Genomic DNA, 15,005 nt, shown 5'->3' with positions numbered 1-15,005 from the left:
TTTATCCATCTATCTTTCACAAGTGAACAAGTTCCAGGAAAATTGCAAAGTCTTTTGGCCACCAGTGATGGAAACACACAGAACATAAGCGACCCTCAAGGCAGTATCAAAGAAGACTAATCTCAAATTGAGAATGGATTGGATGATATTTGAAATGTAGGTACTTCTATCACTGGCATAGAATTCTAGAGGGAAAAGCACTATGCTATTATCAGGCCTGTCTACTAACTTTAAAAAAAAATTGAGCCTTTGGTTCCTGTTTTGAACTTGGCACACTGTTCAGTTTGTTTGAACTTTCAAACAGTCCAAATACCTGATCAACTTAAAGCTTCTATTTTTAATATAATTCATGCACAGGAATTGGTATATTCGATACCTTACAAATCCAAAGCTACAAATGGGATCTTTATGCCAAAAGAAAGCCAGTTACTTGCATTCTTCCATTAGCTTGTTTCCAGCCCTAGTAAAACAGCAAGAGATGGGATCTGAAACTAGGTGTGTACAGAAGTGTTTTTAAAACTTTGGAAAACTGAAATCTATAGAGTAGACAAAGGGGAGCTCAGCTTGATAGGTGGAGGAATGGACCTATCTAATCCACTCAAAGTGCAAATCAATATACCTGGGTGATAAAATACTTGTTTCTGTGTATATTTGTGAAAGTGTAAATTGCAACATGCTGTTTGCCTTTCTACTCATGTTAATTTATGTTACTATTACAAACTGACCTGGATGATGGGTTTTAAACACAATGCATTGAGGCTGAGTCATGTAGGACTGCAGTAAGCAGAAACATGCTCTTAGTTTATCAGTGAGCAGTTGTTTGAACTTTCAGTGACTATATTTAGTGACATTTCTCTAATCCTTTTAAATGAACTATTTTTATGTTGGAAAAAGTTATCTGAGGGACTTGAAAGTGATTTATTTTTCTTAAGAAAGGGAGTGATTGTAGTCATTCTTTTCCAATATACTTTGAATCTGGGCTGTTGACTGTAGTACCTCAGTGAGTATGACGAGGACTGAGGGGGAAAAAATGGTTTAGATTAAGGATGTAAAGGACTAGTTGACTATCTGACCAGCAAATGCTAATGGGTAGTTGACTAGTGCCCCCACCCTTGCTGCCTCTATCAGGTAGAGGCAGCAAGGGTGGAGGGAGAAGAGGGGAGTACTTGAAAGTGGCAGTGCTGCATGGTGCCCGGGGTCAGCTGCTCTAGGTGGCACTGCTGCTTTGAATGCTGGCTGGAGCCTGGGATCAGGTGGGGACCCCATGCTCAGTGTGGCACTGCCCTTTTGAAATGCTGCACAGAGCCCAGGGTCAGTGGTGTCCTGCATTGACTCCAGGTGGCACTGCTGTTTTACAATGCACATGCATTTCAAAGCAGAAGCACCCACATGGAGCCTGGAGTCAACGGGACTTCCTGCTGGCTCTGGCCTCCACACAGCATTCTAACTTTGAAATGCACAAGAGCCCCCCACTAGCACTCTTGTACATTTCAGAGATGGAATGTGGATGTGCTTACCGACTAGTCGATGGAAATATCGCTACTTAACATCTCTAGTTTACTTTGGAACAGATTTTAATTTTTGTAACTAAACTAGTGGTCAGCTGAAAGCAAACACCAGCAAACTCTAGATCTGGCTGTTTGGGAGACTGGCACATTTTTAATTCTTAAACAATGGGTTTTAGGTTATTAGAAATACAGATGAGGATTCTAAGGAGGGAAAAACATTCCCGGTAGCATTTTGTTAGCTAAATGAAGTTTTAGTGCCTCAAGGCAAGGTCAGGGTTTGGCTGTGCCAGGACAATGGGATGTTTGTGGAATGCAGTTGTTTCCTATCAGAAGGAAGGGGAGGGGTGTGACTGCAGAGACAGTTATCATTTTATACCCCAGAATGACTATGGGGTGGGGGAAGCAAGTGCTTCAACCCTAAAGAGCAGCCACTGGCTAGCAGCATGGCCCTGCCACCCCAGCTTACCCCAGGGAAGAGTAGCTGGCAGGGGGCCTGTGTGGTTCCTCTTCTCTCCCATCACCACATGAAGAAGCCTCTGGCTGCCCTTCCCCTGAGCTCCTCTGCACCCCAATCCTTACTTCTGCATCCCCACATGCCCAGCCTTGTGCCCTGAGCCCCCCACATCACCCAACAGTTTCACTGTCTTGGGTAGCAAGGCCAGGTAAGTCTTTTAGTTGTGATACAGGTGGTCAGATTATATTACACAGGCCCCAGAATTTACCAGGATCAACTCCTGTTTAAACTACAGCTGTAGACTCCAACCTTTTTACACCCAAGATCACTTTTTAAACATCAGTGCAAGCCAAGATCTTCTCCACCCCTTTCTTGAGGCCCTGCCCTCTCTATTCCCCTCCTTTCCATCATTTGCTGTCCCTAGCCCTTACTCCCTCACTGGGTTGAGACAGGAGGTGTGAGGGCTCTCAGGTGGGAATGAGGGATTTAGGTGTGGGAAGGGGTGAGAGATACAAGCTGTGGGAGGGAATTTGGGTGCAAGAGGAGGTGGTTAAGGGTATGATGGCTCAGGGAGGGGATTCCATGCTGGAGAGTGTTGGGGTCAGGTAGAGTGGGTGTGCAGGAGTTTGGGTTGGGATGTATGAGGGGCTCAGGACACAGGGTTGTGGCGCAGGATTGTTGTGACAGAAGATGAGATGTTGGGCGTGCAGGAGTGTGGGGATGTGAGGGTGTTTAGGGAAGGGTTCAGGTGTATGATGGGCTCAGGATTGAGGTCTGGGAGGTGCAGGAGTGTTATGATGCTGCAGCTAGTTGGGGGCTTGCACCCAATTGGGTGCTTGTTGGTGAGGCTTCATTTTTAAATAAAATATGTCCAACACAAAACATTTCAGTATTGTCTTCGTGAGGGGCGGGGAACCTGTTGGATCAAGGGCCACTGACCCACAGAAAAAACAGATGGGGACCACAGAAGTGAGATGCCCCCCAAAAAAGCCTGCCACCTCTAAAACCTCCCATATCTCACTGATGTGGCCCCAACTGAGATTTTTTTGGGCCCCTCTATACTCTGAGATGGGGCCAAAAATGAGGGATCCAGTGAGTGGGATAGGGATGGGGGTGCAGAATCTGGGTGGAAAGTAGGGTACAATAGTAAGCTGGGGGTAGGTGTCTAGCTAGGAGGGAGAGGGCAGGAGCAGGATGCTAGTGGGGGGGAGGGGGCGAGGCTCCAGGGTCAAGGATCTCTAGGGCAGGAGTTGTGGACAGTGCTGGATGAAGCGCATGTGTGGCTCCTTTAAAAAGCCAGCCACTCTGGCTCCTGTACTGCCATTTTAAACCCCACCCATCCCTGCTTTCCTGGAGCGTGGGGAAGGAAGGGAAGACAAGAAAGCATGTGCATGCTGTTGTGGGCAGGGGAGGAATGTGCACTTTCTTGTCTTCCCTTCCTTCCCTCTGCTGCCTGCTTTCCTTTCTGAGGGTGGGGGGGGGGGAGTTCTGAGGGTTAGATCTAGCTTCTCAGGAAGCATGCTTCCTGAGAAGCCAGGTCTGGTGTGGAGCCACGATACTCTCCCCCTGCCCCCACACACACCATGCCACAAGAAGTCGAAACTAGCTCTAGTTTTGTGGGAGGCAGGAGGTTGTAGCATCAGCGTGGGCTCTTTGTTTGGGGTGGGAGGAAGCCAGGGGAGGCTGGAAACCCTCCTCATGATCAACTGGCTGTGCCCCTGCAATCTACCAGTCGATCGTGATCTACTGGTTGGTAACCACAGAACAAGAGCATCTCTTAGGGGAAAATCCCCCTGTAATCTTGCTCTAAAAAGCTAGTGATTTGACACACCACCTCAACCTTTGCTAATCTGCTCCACTAGTTAAATTGCAAATTAACAGAATAATTATTTCCCATCTGAATTTGTTCAGGTTCTAGCTACTGGCTCTTGTTATATCTTTGTCTGTTAGACTGAAGAGCCCATTAGCAACTTTTTTGTTCCCCATGGAGATACTTAGCCTAAGATGTATGTCTACATTTAGAGACCTTACAGTAACATTGTATGGTCTCTCATGTAATCACTAAATGCCAATGGGAGAGAACTCTAGCCTGGATGAGTGTCTCTTGCTGATGCTCATTGGGGATAGAGCACACCAGCATGCCTGTTGGTTGTGTAATGTTTTTTCACACCCCCGACTGATGTCAGTTTTACTGACAAGACATAGCCACACCTTCTATTTGCGCAGCTAAATTGAGTGCTTTGATATAAAGTATGTTCTTCAATTCTTGCGGCTTTTTGAAGCTTATCAAGAGTCTCCTGTGACTTGTGGCTATAATGAACCAGGCTCAGTTTTGAGTAGCCGTCATACCAGTGTCCCTCTCCTGTTTGTACTAGCTCTTTGGGCACAAGGTTATGGGGCACTCGTGTTTAATTGGCGAGCCACCACAACAGCCTGCCCTTTGGCATCCAGTTTAACAAGCAACCCAGGTTACTTTATTATTTCCAGCTTCCTCAATCTGTGTGTCAGCTGCAAACTTTGTTAATGATTTTGTTCCAGGCTACTGTTGTTTAACACTTTGTCATAGGGCTGGGATGTACCCCCAGTAGAAATGCATCAACTTGCTTTTGTGGAAGTAACAAAAATTGCTTCTATTTAAGTTGCAACTCTAGAACTACTACTCTTAGGCTATGTCTACACTCGCGGCTTCTTGCGTAAGTATGGCCGTTCTTGCGCAAGAATCCGCAGAGTGTCTACATTGCCCGCCTGCGCTTGCGCAAGGAAATTTACAGTACGGTGTGGTAAGAGAGGGCTTCTTGCGCAAGAACTAGGCTCTTTTTTTAACAGGTGTAAGCCCTCTTGCGCAGGAGCACTTGCGCAAGAGGGCAGTGTGGACGCTCGGCAGGGACGACTTGCGCAAGAAAGCCATATGGCTAAAATGGCTGTCAGAGCTTGCTTGTGTAAGACAGCATCCACACTGCCATGGGAGCTCTTGCGCAAAAGCACAGCGCGCACATGGCAGTGTGGACGTTTTCTTGCGCAAGACTTCTTGCACAAGAACCCTTGCGCAAGATGTTCTTGCGCAAGAAGCCGCGACTGTAGACATAGCCTCAGGGTTTGTTAGTTTCCTGATCTATGTGGGAGTCAGGGAGACTAAGCAATTGACATTCAGGCTAGACGAACAAAGATTCAGAGAACCAATGTCTGCTTTCAACTGTACTGACTGTAAAACTGGAGCAATTGTATTTATTTCGTGGTCGAAGGAGAATGCCAATGGTTTTAGGATAAGATGAGAAATATTACTAAATGGCTTTTTAACTAAGGGTTCAGGGTTGCAGAACTTTAAAAAAAATTGCTTGTGTAAGATGATGGCTTGAAGCCATCTTTACTCACAAGGCAGGTTATGCATTATTAACAGTATGCTTCCTGCATGTTGCCTGATTCAGTGCTGAGTTGGAGAGAACCTCTGGAACACGGGTTTTTAAATAGGCAGCGAGGGGCTTTTGGGAAAGTGTATTTGGGAGGGAGGGTCATGAGAAGTTTTTTTTTTTGGGGGGGGGGGGGGGGTAACACTGCTGTGGGGAAAATGTGTGCAATAGATATCTACCAAAGCAGATTCCCCCTGTCAGAGCCTGTAGTCAGTTCACATAATCTACTGAGGGTACGTCTAAACTACATGCCTCCGTCGACGGAGGCATGTAGATTTGTGTATTCGAAAAAGGGAAATGAAGCCGCGATTAAAATAATCGCGGCTTCATTTAAATTTACATGGCTGCTGCGCTGAGCCGACAAACAGCTGATCAGCTGTTTGTCCGCTCAGCGCGCTAGTCTGGACGCTCCCCTGCCGACATCAAAGCCCTTTGTCGGCAGCCCCGTTATTCCTCGTGGGATGAGGTTTACCGGAGCTGCTGACAAAGGGCTTTCATGTCGGCAGGGGAGCATCCAGACTAGCGTGCCGAGCCGACAAACAGCTAATCAGCTGTTTGTCGACTCAGTGCGGCAGCCATGTAAATTTAAATGAAGCGGCGATTATTTAAATCGCTGCTTCATTTCCCTTTGCCTATAACCCTAATCTACATGGCTCCGTCGATGGAGCCATGTAGTCTAGACACAGCCTGACTGACCTCTATTAACTTTTGGGTGATGCCAACTTCGTCCTGGGTGTGAAAGGTTGTGTAGCCTGTTACTAAGCCCAGATCTCTCCAGCATCCGCTTCCAAGTTCCATTGTCTGAATTGTTAGTCGTGAGTGCTTGATGCCACGTTAAGGCAGGGCTAATAAGTAGTGCTCTGCACTCCTAAAAACACTTGTTAAATGGCAAGGAAGGAAGGACATATGTAACAGGTGTAACACCTGCCTTTCATTGCTCAGAAATAGAAATAGGATGTTTGTGTTTTTTCTTGGAGCAATTTCATCTTTACGATGTAAGAAGCTCCTGTCATTACTGACCCCAAAGCTGAACTGGAACCTAATGTGAGGTGGTCAGAACATTTTTGCAAAATTATAATGCTTTGCTGTAGTGTTTTGGTTTTAAAAAGTTTAGAGCTGAAGTGAGCCAATAGAACTATTATTTAGTGAGTTGGTTGTTCCTCTCTATGGGAATGCTGTGTGGAGTTTTTTTATGTGACTGAAAGAAGGCTGAGAAGAACACCCCGGCATTAATGCAAATGTTGAATTTCTATTTTCCCATAGAGTATGCTCACCAACTACTCTTAAATTGTTTGGCAGGAGGGGGAGTGCTGCAGGGAGCAGCAACTTAGTCTCTACCTTGGCGATATTGGAGGAAAGATTTCTGCTAGCTAGAGCCCTGCTCTGATGAGACTCAATGCTGCCTGTGAAGTATTGTATATTATTTATATGGTGCTAACATTGAAAGATTTCAACCAGCTCAAGGGGATTACAATCTAACATGCATCAAAAAGAGGCAGGAGGACTGGAAAACAACTAGGATGCTGTGGCACATGTTTGATGTGCCTGAACTGTGATGATTGCAAACTAGGTGCCAGCTCATGCCAAGGCTTCCATGCTGCTGCGGACCACAGAGATGTTAGAGTATAGTCATACACGCATATTAGGGATGTTAGTGTATAGTCAGCTAAACAATAAGCCTGGGTTTATCAGATAATCCAAACTACTACATAAGCAGGCGCGCACACACCCACCCTTTGCTGTTTGTGTATAGAGACAGCAAGGAGGGAGGAGGCTTTTAAACCAGCTCCCTGTGCGTGACGGTTCCTGTGACACTGCCTGCTCTCCCACCCCAGCTGCCTCCCACAGAGGCAGCAGCGTAGGTGGCATTTGGGAGCTGGGGGCTCTGTGGAGTCGCTTGCTGCCTGCCTTCCCCTCCCCCCAGTACTGCTGCCATTGTATCAAAGGCGGCAGTGCAGGACTGCAGGTGGGAGCTAGTCTGAGGGGGAAGCCAATTTTTAAACCAGTACGGAGGCAGCAGCACGTTGTGGCAGGGGGCTTCTCAGGAGTGAGGCTGGGAGTGCACTGGCTGCTTTAGCAATGGTGTAGTCACTAAAAATTGTTACTGCTACACGATTACTAAAACAGCTGATATCTAACATCCCTATGCCATACAGACTAGAATGAGTCTGGCTCACCTCTTACTAGCATTAAATAGGTATTGGCATTAAAGGCTACGTCTACACTGGCAGCTTCTTGTGCAAGAACTCTTTTGCGGAAGAGTTGTTGTGCAAAAACTCTCCCAGAAGAGAGCGTCTACACTGGCATGTGCCTTTGTGCAAGAGATGTGCTTTTGCGCAAGAACATCCATGCCAGTGTAGACGCTTTCTTGCGCAAGAAAGCTCTGATGCCCATTTTAACCATAGGGCTTTCTTACGCAAGAAATTCACGTTGCCTCTCTACACTGGCCTCTTGCGCAAGAACAGTTGTGCAAAAGGGCTTATTCCTGAGCGGGAGCGTCAGAGTTCTGGCACAAGAAGCCCTGATTTCATACATTAGAACATCAGTTTACTTGCGCAAGTACACGCGGCCAGTGTAGACAGGCAGCAAGTTTTTGCGCAAGAGCGCCCGCTTTTGCAGAAGATCACACCATTGTAGACACAGCCTTAGTGTTTAGCCTTTTAATGCTTGCAGCCACTTACAAGCATTTGATAACATCTCTAGCCCAACGATAAGATACTACTTAAGTGTTTGCTTTGTAAATCACCAGCCTGGACAGAGACCTGAATGAATGTGAAATGCTGCCTTCTAACCAGAAGGTGGTAGGTCATGGCCAGCAGGAACTGTACTTTGCTGCACCTTGCCTCTAGACAAACTAGCCTCGGACAAAAGAGTTCCTTCTTGCTTGCCTCCTGCGTTGGTACATTTTTATGAATAGAAAAAGAACATGAGAGTAAAACTCAGTTTCCCATTCTGGTCTGGGGGCAATGGTACTATGCCGCCAGAGGCAGATTAAGGTTTCAAGGGACCCAAGGCCAGAGCAAGCGGCTGGGAGAGCCCTCCCTGTGCCATCAGTTTACGGCACCACCCCAATTCTGCCCCCCCCATTGTGCCTCTTCTGCAGCCTTTGCTCCTCTTCCACTCATGCTCCTGCCCTGTTCACAAGCCCCCATCCTCCTCCAAAGACTAGATAAATGTTGGTCATGGCAGGGAGCCAGCACTTCTGCGGTGTCTGGGCTGCAGTTTGAATGCTGGGGCTTTTTCCGCCCTGTTCATTACATCTGCTTGGGAGCAGAGTAAGCATTTTGGGGGGGGGGGGCTCCCCCAGTTGTCCAGGGCCCCTAGGCATGGGCCCTATCAATCCAGTCGTTAATCCACCACTGCACGTATTTCTTCTAGAGCCTGCCTGCCCTGAGGGAAGGCAAAGCAGCTCCCTGTGACTGAGGAAGAAGTGATCAGCCATACAGCAGAGGCCCCTGTTACCTAAATGGGTCCTGCGGGAACCTAGCCTGGCAGGCCATGCGCTGGTGCCAGCCTGGCTGATCACACCTCTTTTGACTGGGACTAGCACAATCCATGAATGTGCTGCCTGTCGGACACAGTCACCTCACAGGGCATGGGAGAATGGGTCTGTGGAAGTGTTAAAGGGAGTGGGATGCGGGGCAGGGTGCTGTTTTGGACACTGTGCAATTGGGTCTTGGGGGATGGTACTGGGCATAGGGAGTTAAGGGGTTACTGGGCAGAGATGGTTGGTGTGGTGCATGGCACAGGCCTGCCCCTGAGAAAAAGAGGCCTGGTAGCCCTGCAGAGCTGGATGGGCCAGTGTGTGTCTGGCACAGGTCGCCACCTGTAGCCCACAAAGGTAAATAGGTTGATGAACCTCAGGTGTATGTTTACCTGCTTTAATCTTGTACATAACTATTTCCCTCGCCTTGTTAATAATTTGTGAGCAGTTAATTCAGAGTGTGGGGATACGTTTAAGATGAACTTGACCTGTGGTAAGCGACTGGTGCTTCGGGACTGGGAGTAACATGAATATTGTGATTTTTTTTTTTTATGTATGGGACTAAAGGCAGGCTTGCCTAGGTGATTAAGGAGCTCTGACTCCTGCATTAGTCTGTTTAGTGCCTGAGGCACTTACTTAACCAGTTGTTACAGCTCTCCCCAGCCTATCATCTAAAATACTGAGCAGCCTCACCTCACACTGGCTTCAGCCATACTGTCTACTAGTTGAATGGCAGCTTCCTCATTAGGGCTGTTTTATGTGGTGTGAAACTTTGTAACCGCTTTTGTTTAAAAAAACCAGGTGCTGGCAAGCAAATAAATGTTGCAATGACATCACTATGCCAATGGAGCCTGTAGCCAGCCAGACACGGGGGCTGGGGGGGGGACTCCTGGCCCTCCCGGCCCTCCCATTGGAATGTAACTGGCTGGACATGCTCCCCCCCCCCGCATTTCTCCCGCTCAGCTACAGCTTGAATAGTTCCTTTTAAGCAAATGCGGTTTAGACAGTTCTTGCTAGTTGAGCAAATGTGGCTTAAATAGTTCCTGTTGGAAAGTCCTCATAATGTTAAGTAATTGTTAAACCCACATTGCCTTAATAGGATTAATTGTATTTATGCTTATGAATATGTAATTTGTCAATGTATGCATGAAAAAGCGTGACTAAGAAACCAATCATAAGACAACACACTCAGTGGTTCTCCAATGTGGTGCCTGCGGGCGCCCACCGGGGCATTTACGTGCACCTGCCAAGTGCTCGGGGCCAGCCCTGCCCTGGGTGCACAGCGGATGGGTGGCCCCGCCCCCGGGTACGTGGCGCATGGGGAGCACTGGCCCCAGGTGTGCAGCGAATGGGCGGCCCTATGCCTGGGCGTGTGGCTATGGGGGGGCGCTGGCCCCAGGCGCACGGCAAAGTGGCAGCCCCGCCCCTGGACGCACGGCACATGGGGTTGTCGTCCCTGGGCATGCAGCGCATGCTTGCCCCATCCCCAGGCGCATGAGCAGTCCCGCCCCCATGCACCCGGCACGTGTGCGGCCCTGCCCCCGTGCGCCCGGCAGCTCCAAAAGGTTGGGGACCACTGCAACACAGCATATATTCCCTTTTATGAATAAGGAAAACTCCTGCAGCATACTTAAATTAATGTGACGTGCTGCCAGGTGTGGCTTTTATTCTCTTGGAAAGATGTAACAGCACACTAAGCTCAGGACCGGACTGGAAGCAGTAGAGTCCTCCCATGGATCCGAAGAGATTCCAGGGACTCTGTCACCTCACAGCTGATTTCCGGGGAAGCTGTCTCTCAGCCAGTCTCGGCCACCTGTGAAATCAAAACTAACTTTCGCTGCCTGCAGCCTGCTTCCAAAATGTCAGTATGAATGTGATGTAAGTGTGAGTATTGCTGCACCATTAAGAATCTATACTAATAAACAAGCCTTGTTGCTGCTCTAGTTCACCTTTTGCCTGTTTTTTTTCCCACCTTTCCTTGGACCAGCCAAGGGAACAGACCCAGCCCTCCATCGCTTTTGCCTAACATCCTAAACTGAGTAGACCCCTTCTTAACTTCAAGAACTTCCTCATTTTGTGAGAGTTCATGACTGCCAATGACCACATACAAATGGTATAAATAGTATATGCAAACTCTTGAAATTATGCATTTGGAAAAAAAGATTGAAGGGTTGTTATGGTGAACTCTGCTTATGATCAATAGGTGTGTGTGGTGGGGAAGGGGTGAAACACCTCTGCCCAATCAGACAAATCAAAATTCTGTTTCATACTCATCCATGGCACATTTTTAATAAGCAAATAGCTGTTTAATAATAATTCCACAGCAACCATTCTGTACAATTTATGGCAACATCAAGTCTTTCATACACAGGGGAACAAACAGAGGAAAGCTGAGTTGGGCTTCTTCCATTTACTGAGAAAGCCCTGTTGTAGATTTGCAAACTGATGTGGTTAAATAGCCTTATCCAAACATCCATTTGATTCATTTTCATGGCTCTATACATAACCAAAGCTAAAGCCTGGGTTATTCATGTTTGAGACTCTGCAGCCGAGATATAACACTTTCTGGAAAGAAGGCTGTTACCTCATCTGTACAGTTACTGGCTCTCTTTCCTGCTAAAAAGGGGCAAAGAGGCTTTGCAGCTGAGATACAACCCTTTGGCTGTGTCTAGACTGGCAAGTTTTTCCACAAAAAATCATCTGCTTTTGCGGAAAAACTTGCCAGCTGTCTACACTGGCCGCTTGAATTTCCGCAAAAGCACTGATGATCTCATGTAAGATTGTCAGTGCTTTTTGTGGAAATACTACGCTGCTCCTGTTTGGGCAAAAGTCTTTTTCCGAAAAACTTTTGCGCAAAAGGGCCAGTGTAGACAGCAGAGATTTGTTTTCTGCAAAAAAGCCCCAATCGCGAAAATGGAGATCAGGGCTTTTTTGTGGAAAAGCGCGTCTAGATTGGCTACAGACGCTTTTCCGCAAAAAGTGCTTTTGCGGAAAAGCGTCCTCCCAATCTAGACGCGCTTTTCCAAAAATGCTTTTAACGGAAAACTTTTCTGTTAAAAGCATTTCCGGAAAATCATGCCAGTCTAGACGTAGCCTTTCTGGAAAGAAGTCTATAACCTCCTCTGTACAGTTACTGGCTCTCTTTCCTGCTAAAAAGGGGCAAAGAGGCTTTCTTTCCTTTTTTTTCCAACTTATAAGTCATTAGTAAGTATAAGCAGTTCTGCATGGCTCAGGCTATGTTGATCTCAGTGTCCTCCTTGATCTTTGAAAACATCTTCAATCTGCTTATTGAACGGATTCTCCTTTCCAAGCACGTGCGGCCATTCTCTTAGCACCTTCTGCCAGATAACGCTTGCCCCAAGGGCTGCTGAAATCTGCAAACAAACAGGTCACACAAATACTGTCAGTTTCTTAGTGTTATTTGTATTACTATCGTGCCACGGCTCACTCAGCAGGATGTCATTGCACAAGGTGCTGTACATGCGCAGAATGGAAAGTCCCTGCCCCAAAGAGCATTCCCTTTGGTGGGCAGAATCCTGCTTTCCTTACACCTGAGGATCCGTTCCATTCAGACAATGAGCAGGTGCCACATTTTCTTTCTGAGGCAATAAAGCAAAGCTGGAATAGAACATGAGGAGGCGGTGCTGCTGGGGAAGGCTCATTCAGACCAACTTCTAGGCAGAGCAAGTGTTCCTGGCGTGAGAGCTCAGATGCCGTTAACTTGGGGAAAGTGACTGTTCTTGTAATTGGAAGCAAGCTGGCAGCATATTTAGCTCTACACTTTTTTTTTCCAGGTTCTTCTCTACTTAGACTAACATCAGGCCACTCATCAGGGAAAGAAACTGGACTAAGCTGCTTGTACACGTAGACAACTCTATGCAGCGGCAACTCAAAATCCATTTCAAGATGTGCTTTCAGATTATTGAGGTCTAAAAAAATGGGCAAATAGGCTGTGGTCATAGGACCCGGAGGGACCTCACTACGTTAACTAGCCCACTCTTCAGCGCCCCTGGCAGCATATTTTATTGCAATCTACAGCCTTGTGTGGTTGCTGTATTCTCAAGGAGCTGCTATTTAAAACAGACAAACTGGGCCTAATTTACAGAGGTAGGGAGCATTCTCTGAGCTATCAAAAGCACTACATGATTTAACACACACTCTGTGGAAAGTCAAAGGAATTTGTGTGCCTGAGTGCAAATCCCCCTTCACTCCAAAAAGTCAATGGGAGCTGCAGGTGTTCAGCACCTCTGAAAATGAGGCCCATTAAGGTCTAGTTTCAAATCCAACCTTCAAGCTCTAGCTCACCAGTGGTGCTGGTTGATTGACAATCCCTTTGAAGACAGCATTGATTAGTTATGTAGGTCTTAATTAGTTGCTTCATTAGAGAGCTGTTACTCTCATCTTACAGGGTCCTTAAGTGCAAGAGGGTTATCGATGACCAGTACAACTTCAGTGAAAAAAAACCCCACAACTCTGCCAGCCTGACTTTTCTGTGACAGTAATAGAGATGTAGCCGTGTTAGTCTGGTCTTGCGGAAACAAAAAACAGGACTACGCAGCAGTTTAAAGACTAACCAGATGGTTTATTAGGTGATGAGCTTTCGTGCTGAGGAAGTGGGTCTGGCCCATGAAAGCTCATCACCTAATAAACCATCTGGTTAGTCTTTAAAATGCTGCATAGTCCTGTCTTCTGTGTCAAGTTTTCAGATGCAGGTGATGCTTTTTTAAACTGTAATTTCTGACCTACAATTCTCCCTTCATTTTGCTTATTTAGTTGCCTACTTTCATCTCAGAATACTCACTGTCACATTGATTATAATTACAGAAACTAAAATAGAACTAACAAAGCAGTTGTATTAAAGATGCTGGTGAGCTGACAAAACCCAATTGCTAGTCCAACAAAGATGTTTCAGACTAGGCTCAAAACTCTTTTTGGAGGTTTTAAAAGATTTTTTATAATTCTGTGCACATGAAAGGTACTTTAACGACAGCCCAGAAGCCTGAAGTCCCTTTCTTCACAGAACAGGTGACTGAAGGCTAACATGAGCGTCTTTATGTTGCTTTGCCTGGTGACTGGGAAAAGCTGTACAATTTATGAATTTGGTGTGAGTCTGAACTCTGTGTGCATATTTTTCCCAAACTGAAAATTTCACTTTAACTGCAATGATTAGTTGCCTTTTCTGTTGCCTCTTTATCTCCCCATTGCACTGAAATTCTGACAGTACAGGGTTGACAAGAGAGTCATTAGCCTAGGCTGGGGGAGACAAGCTGGGGGAAGAAAGCTCAGTTTATCAGAACACAAATGGTGGCACCCCTGACTCCAGTGCAATGAATGGTGTGGGAGAATGAGGAGACTGAGGCAAGACAATGAGGATAGGTCTTTGTACGTGTGTATCTTTCAGTGCTTTGTGCTATTAAAAATGGGGAGTCCTGTGGTACCTTAGACTAACAGATTTATTAGGACATAAGCTTGTGTAGGTAAAACCCACTTCATCAGATTATGCCCTAATACATGTTTGTCTCTAAGGTATCACAGGACTCCTCTGTTTTTGCAGATACGATCAAAAAAGGCTACCCTTCTGCGACTTGCACTATTAAAGAGCAAGCAATAGCGTGTGATACACGCACCACATAAAGACTTTGCACACAATTCTAACTTATCTCGTACCCCCGGAGCAGGTAAAACCAGAAGGTTCACAATGGCAGGTAGCATTGGGGGAAAGGCTGTGTTTAAAGCGGTTGACGTGGGTAGTTGTCTTAAATTAGGCAGTCGGCCTTAGGGTCTAAGCTCCCAGCAGCGTTTATCAGCTAGAGTTATACCCCACGAGCATGCCTAGAGCAGTAACTGGACTTTGTTCTGTTGATTCAGGAAGCTTAAAACACATGAATCCAATGTCTGAGTCCTCTCACAGCAGTCTGGGGAGTGGCCAATATGCAGCACTCAACTGATCTGACATCTCGGTACAAATAAGTTTCACCTCTGACCAAAAGGCCATTTTGGGGATGAGAATGTCTGGCACTGGGTCATTCCTAGCTTTCTGCAAAGCTAACAAAAGTACCAGTTCTAGCAGGGGATTGTGGACATTTGTTTGTACCAAAATGGGGCAAGATCACCAACTGCATTTTGCTGTTTCAATGAGGCTATGCCCTGAT

General features: G+C 46.6%; 1 protein-coding gene across 2 annotated transcripts in view; it reads right to left on the bottom strand.

The window, feature by feature from the left end:
* Positions 1–11,110: 11,110 nt before the first annotated feature.
* AOAH (acyloxyacyl hydrolase) overlaps positions 11,111–15,005 on the bottom strand; it is a 132,303-nt gene continuing 128,408 nt past the window's right edge. For both annotated transcript variants that reach the window (XM_006124062.4, XM_075921745.1), the window contains exon 22: positions 11,111–12,227. In XM_006124062.4, coding sequence (XP_006124124.2) covers positions 12,099–12,227 — 129 coding nt within the window. In that variant the 3' untranslated portion in view covers positions 11,111–12,098. The remainder of the gene's footprint in view (positions 12,228–15,005) is intronic.

Source organism: Pelodiscus sinensis, chromosome 2 (assembly GCF_049634645.1).
Source record: "Pelodiscus sinensis isolate JC-2024 chromosome 2, ASM4963464v1, whole genome shotgun sequence".
Lineage (NCBI taxonomy): Eukaryota > Metazoa > Chordata > Testudines > Trionychidae > Pelodiscus > Pelodiscus sinensis.
Note: the sequence above shows the minus strand (reverse complement) of the source record. Positions and strands in the feature narration are given on the sequence as shown.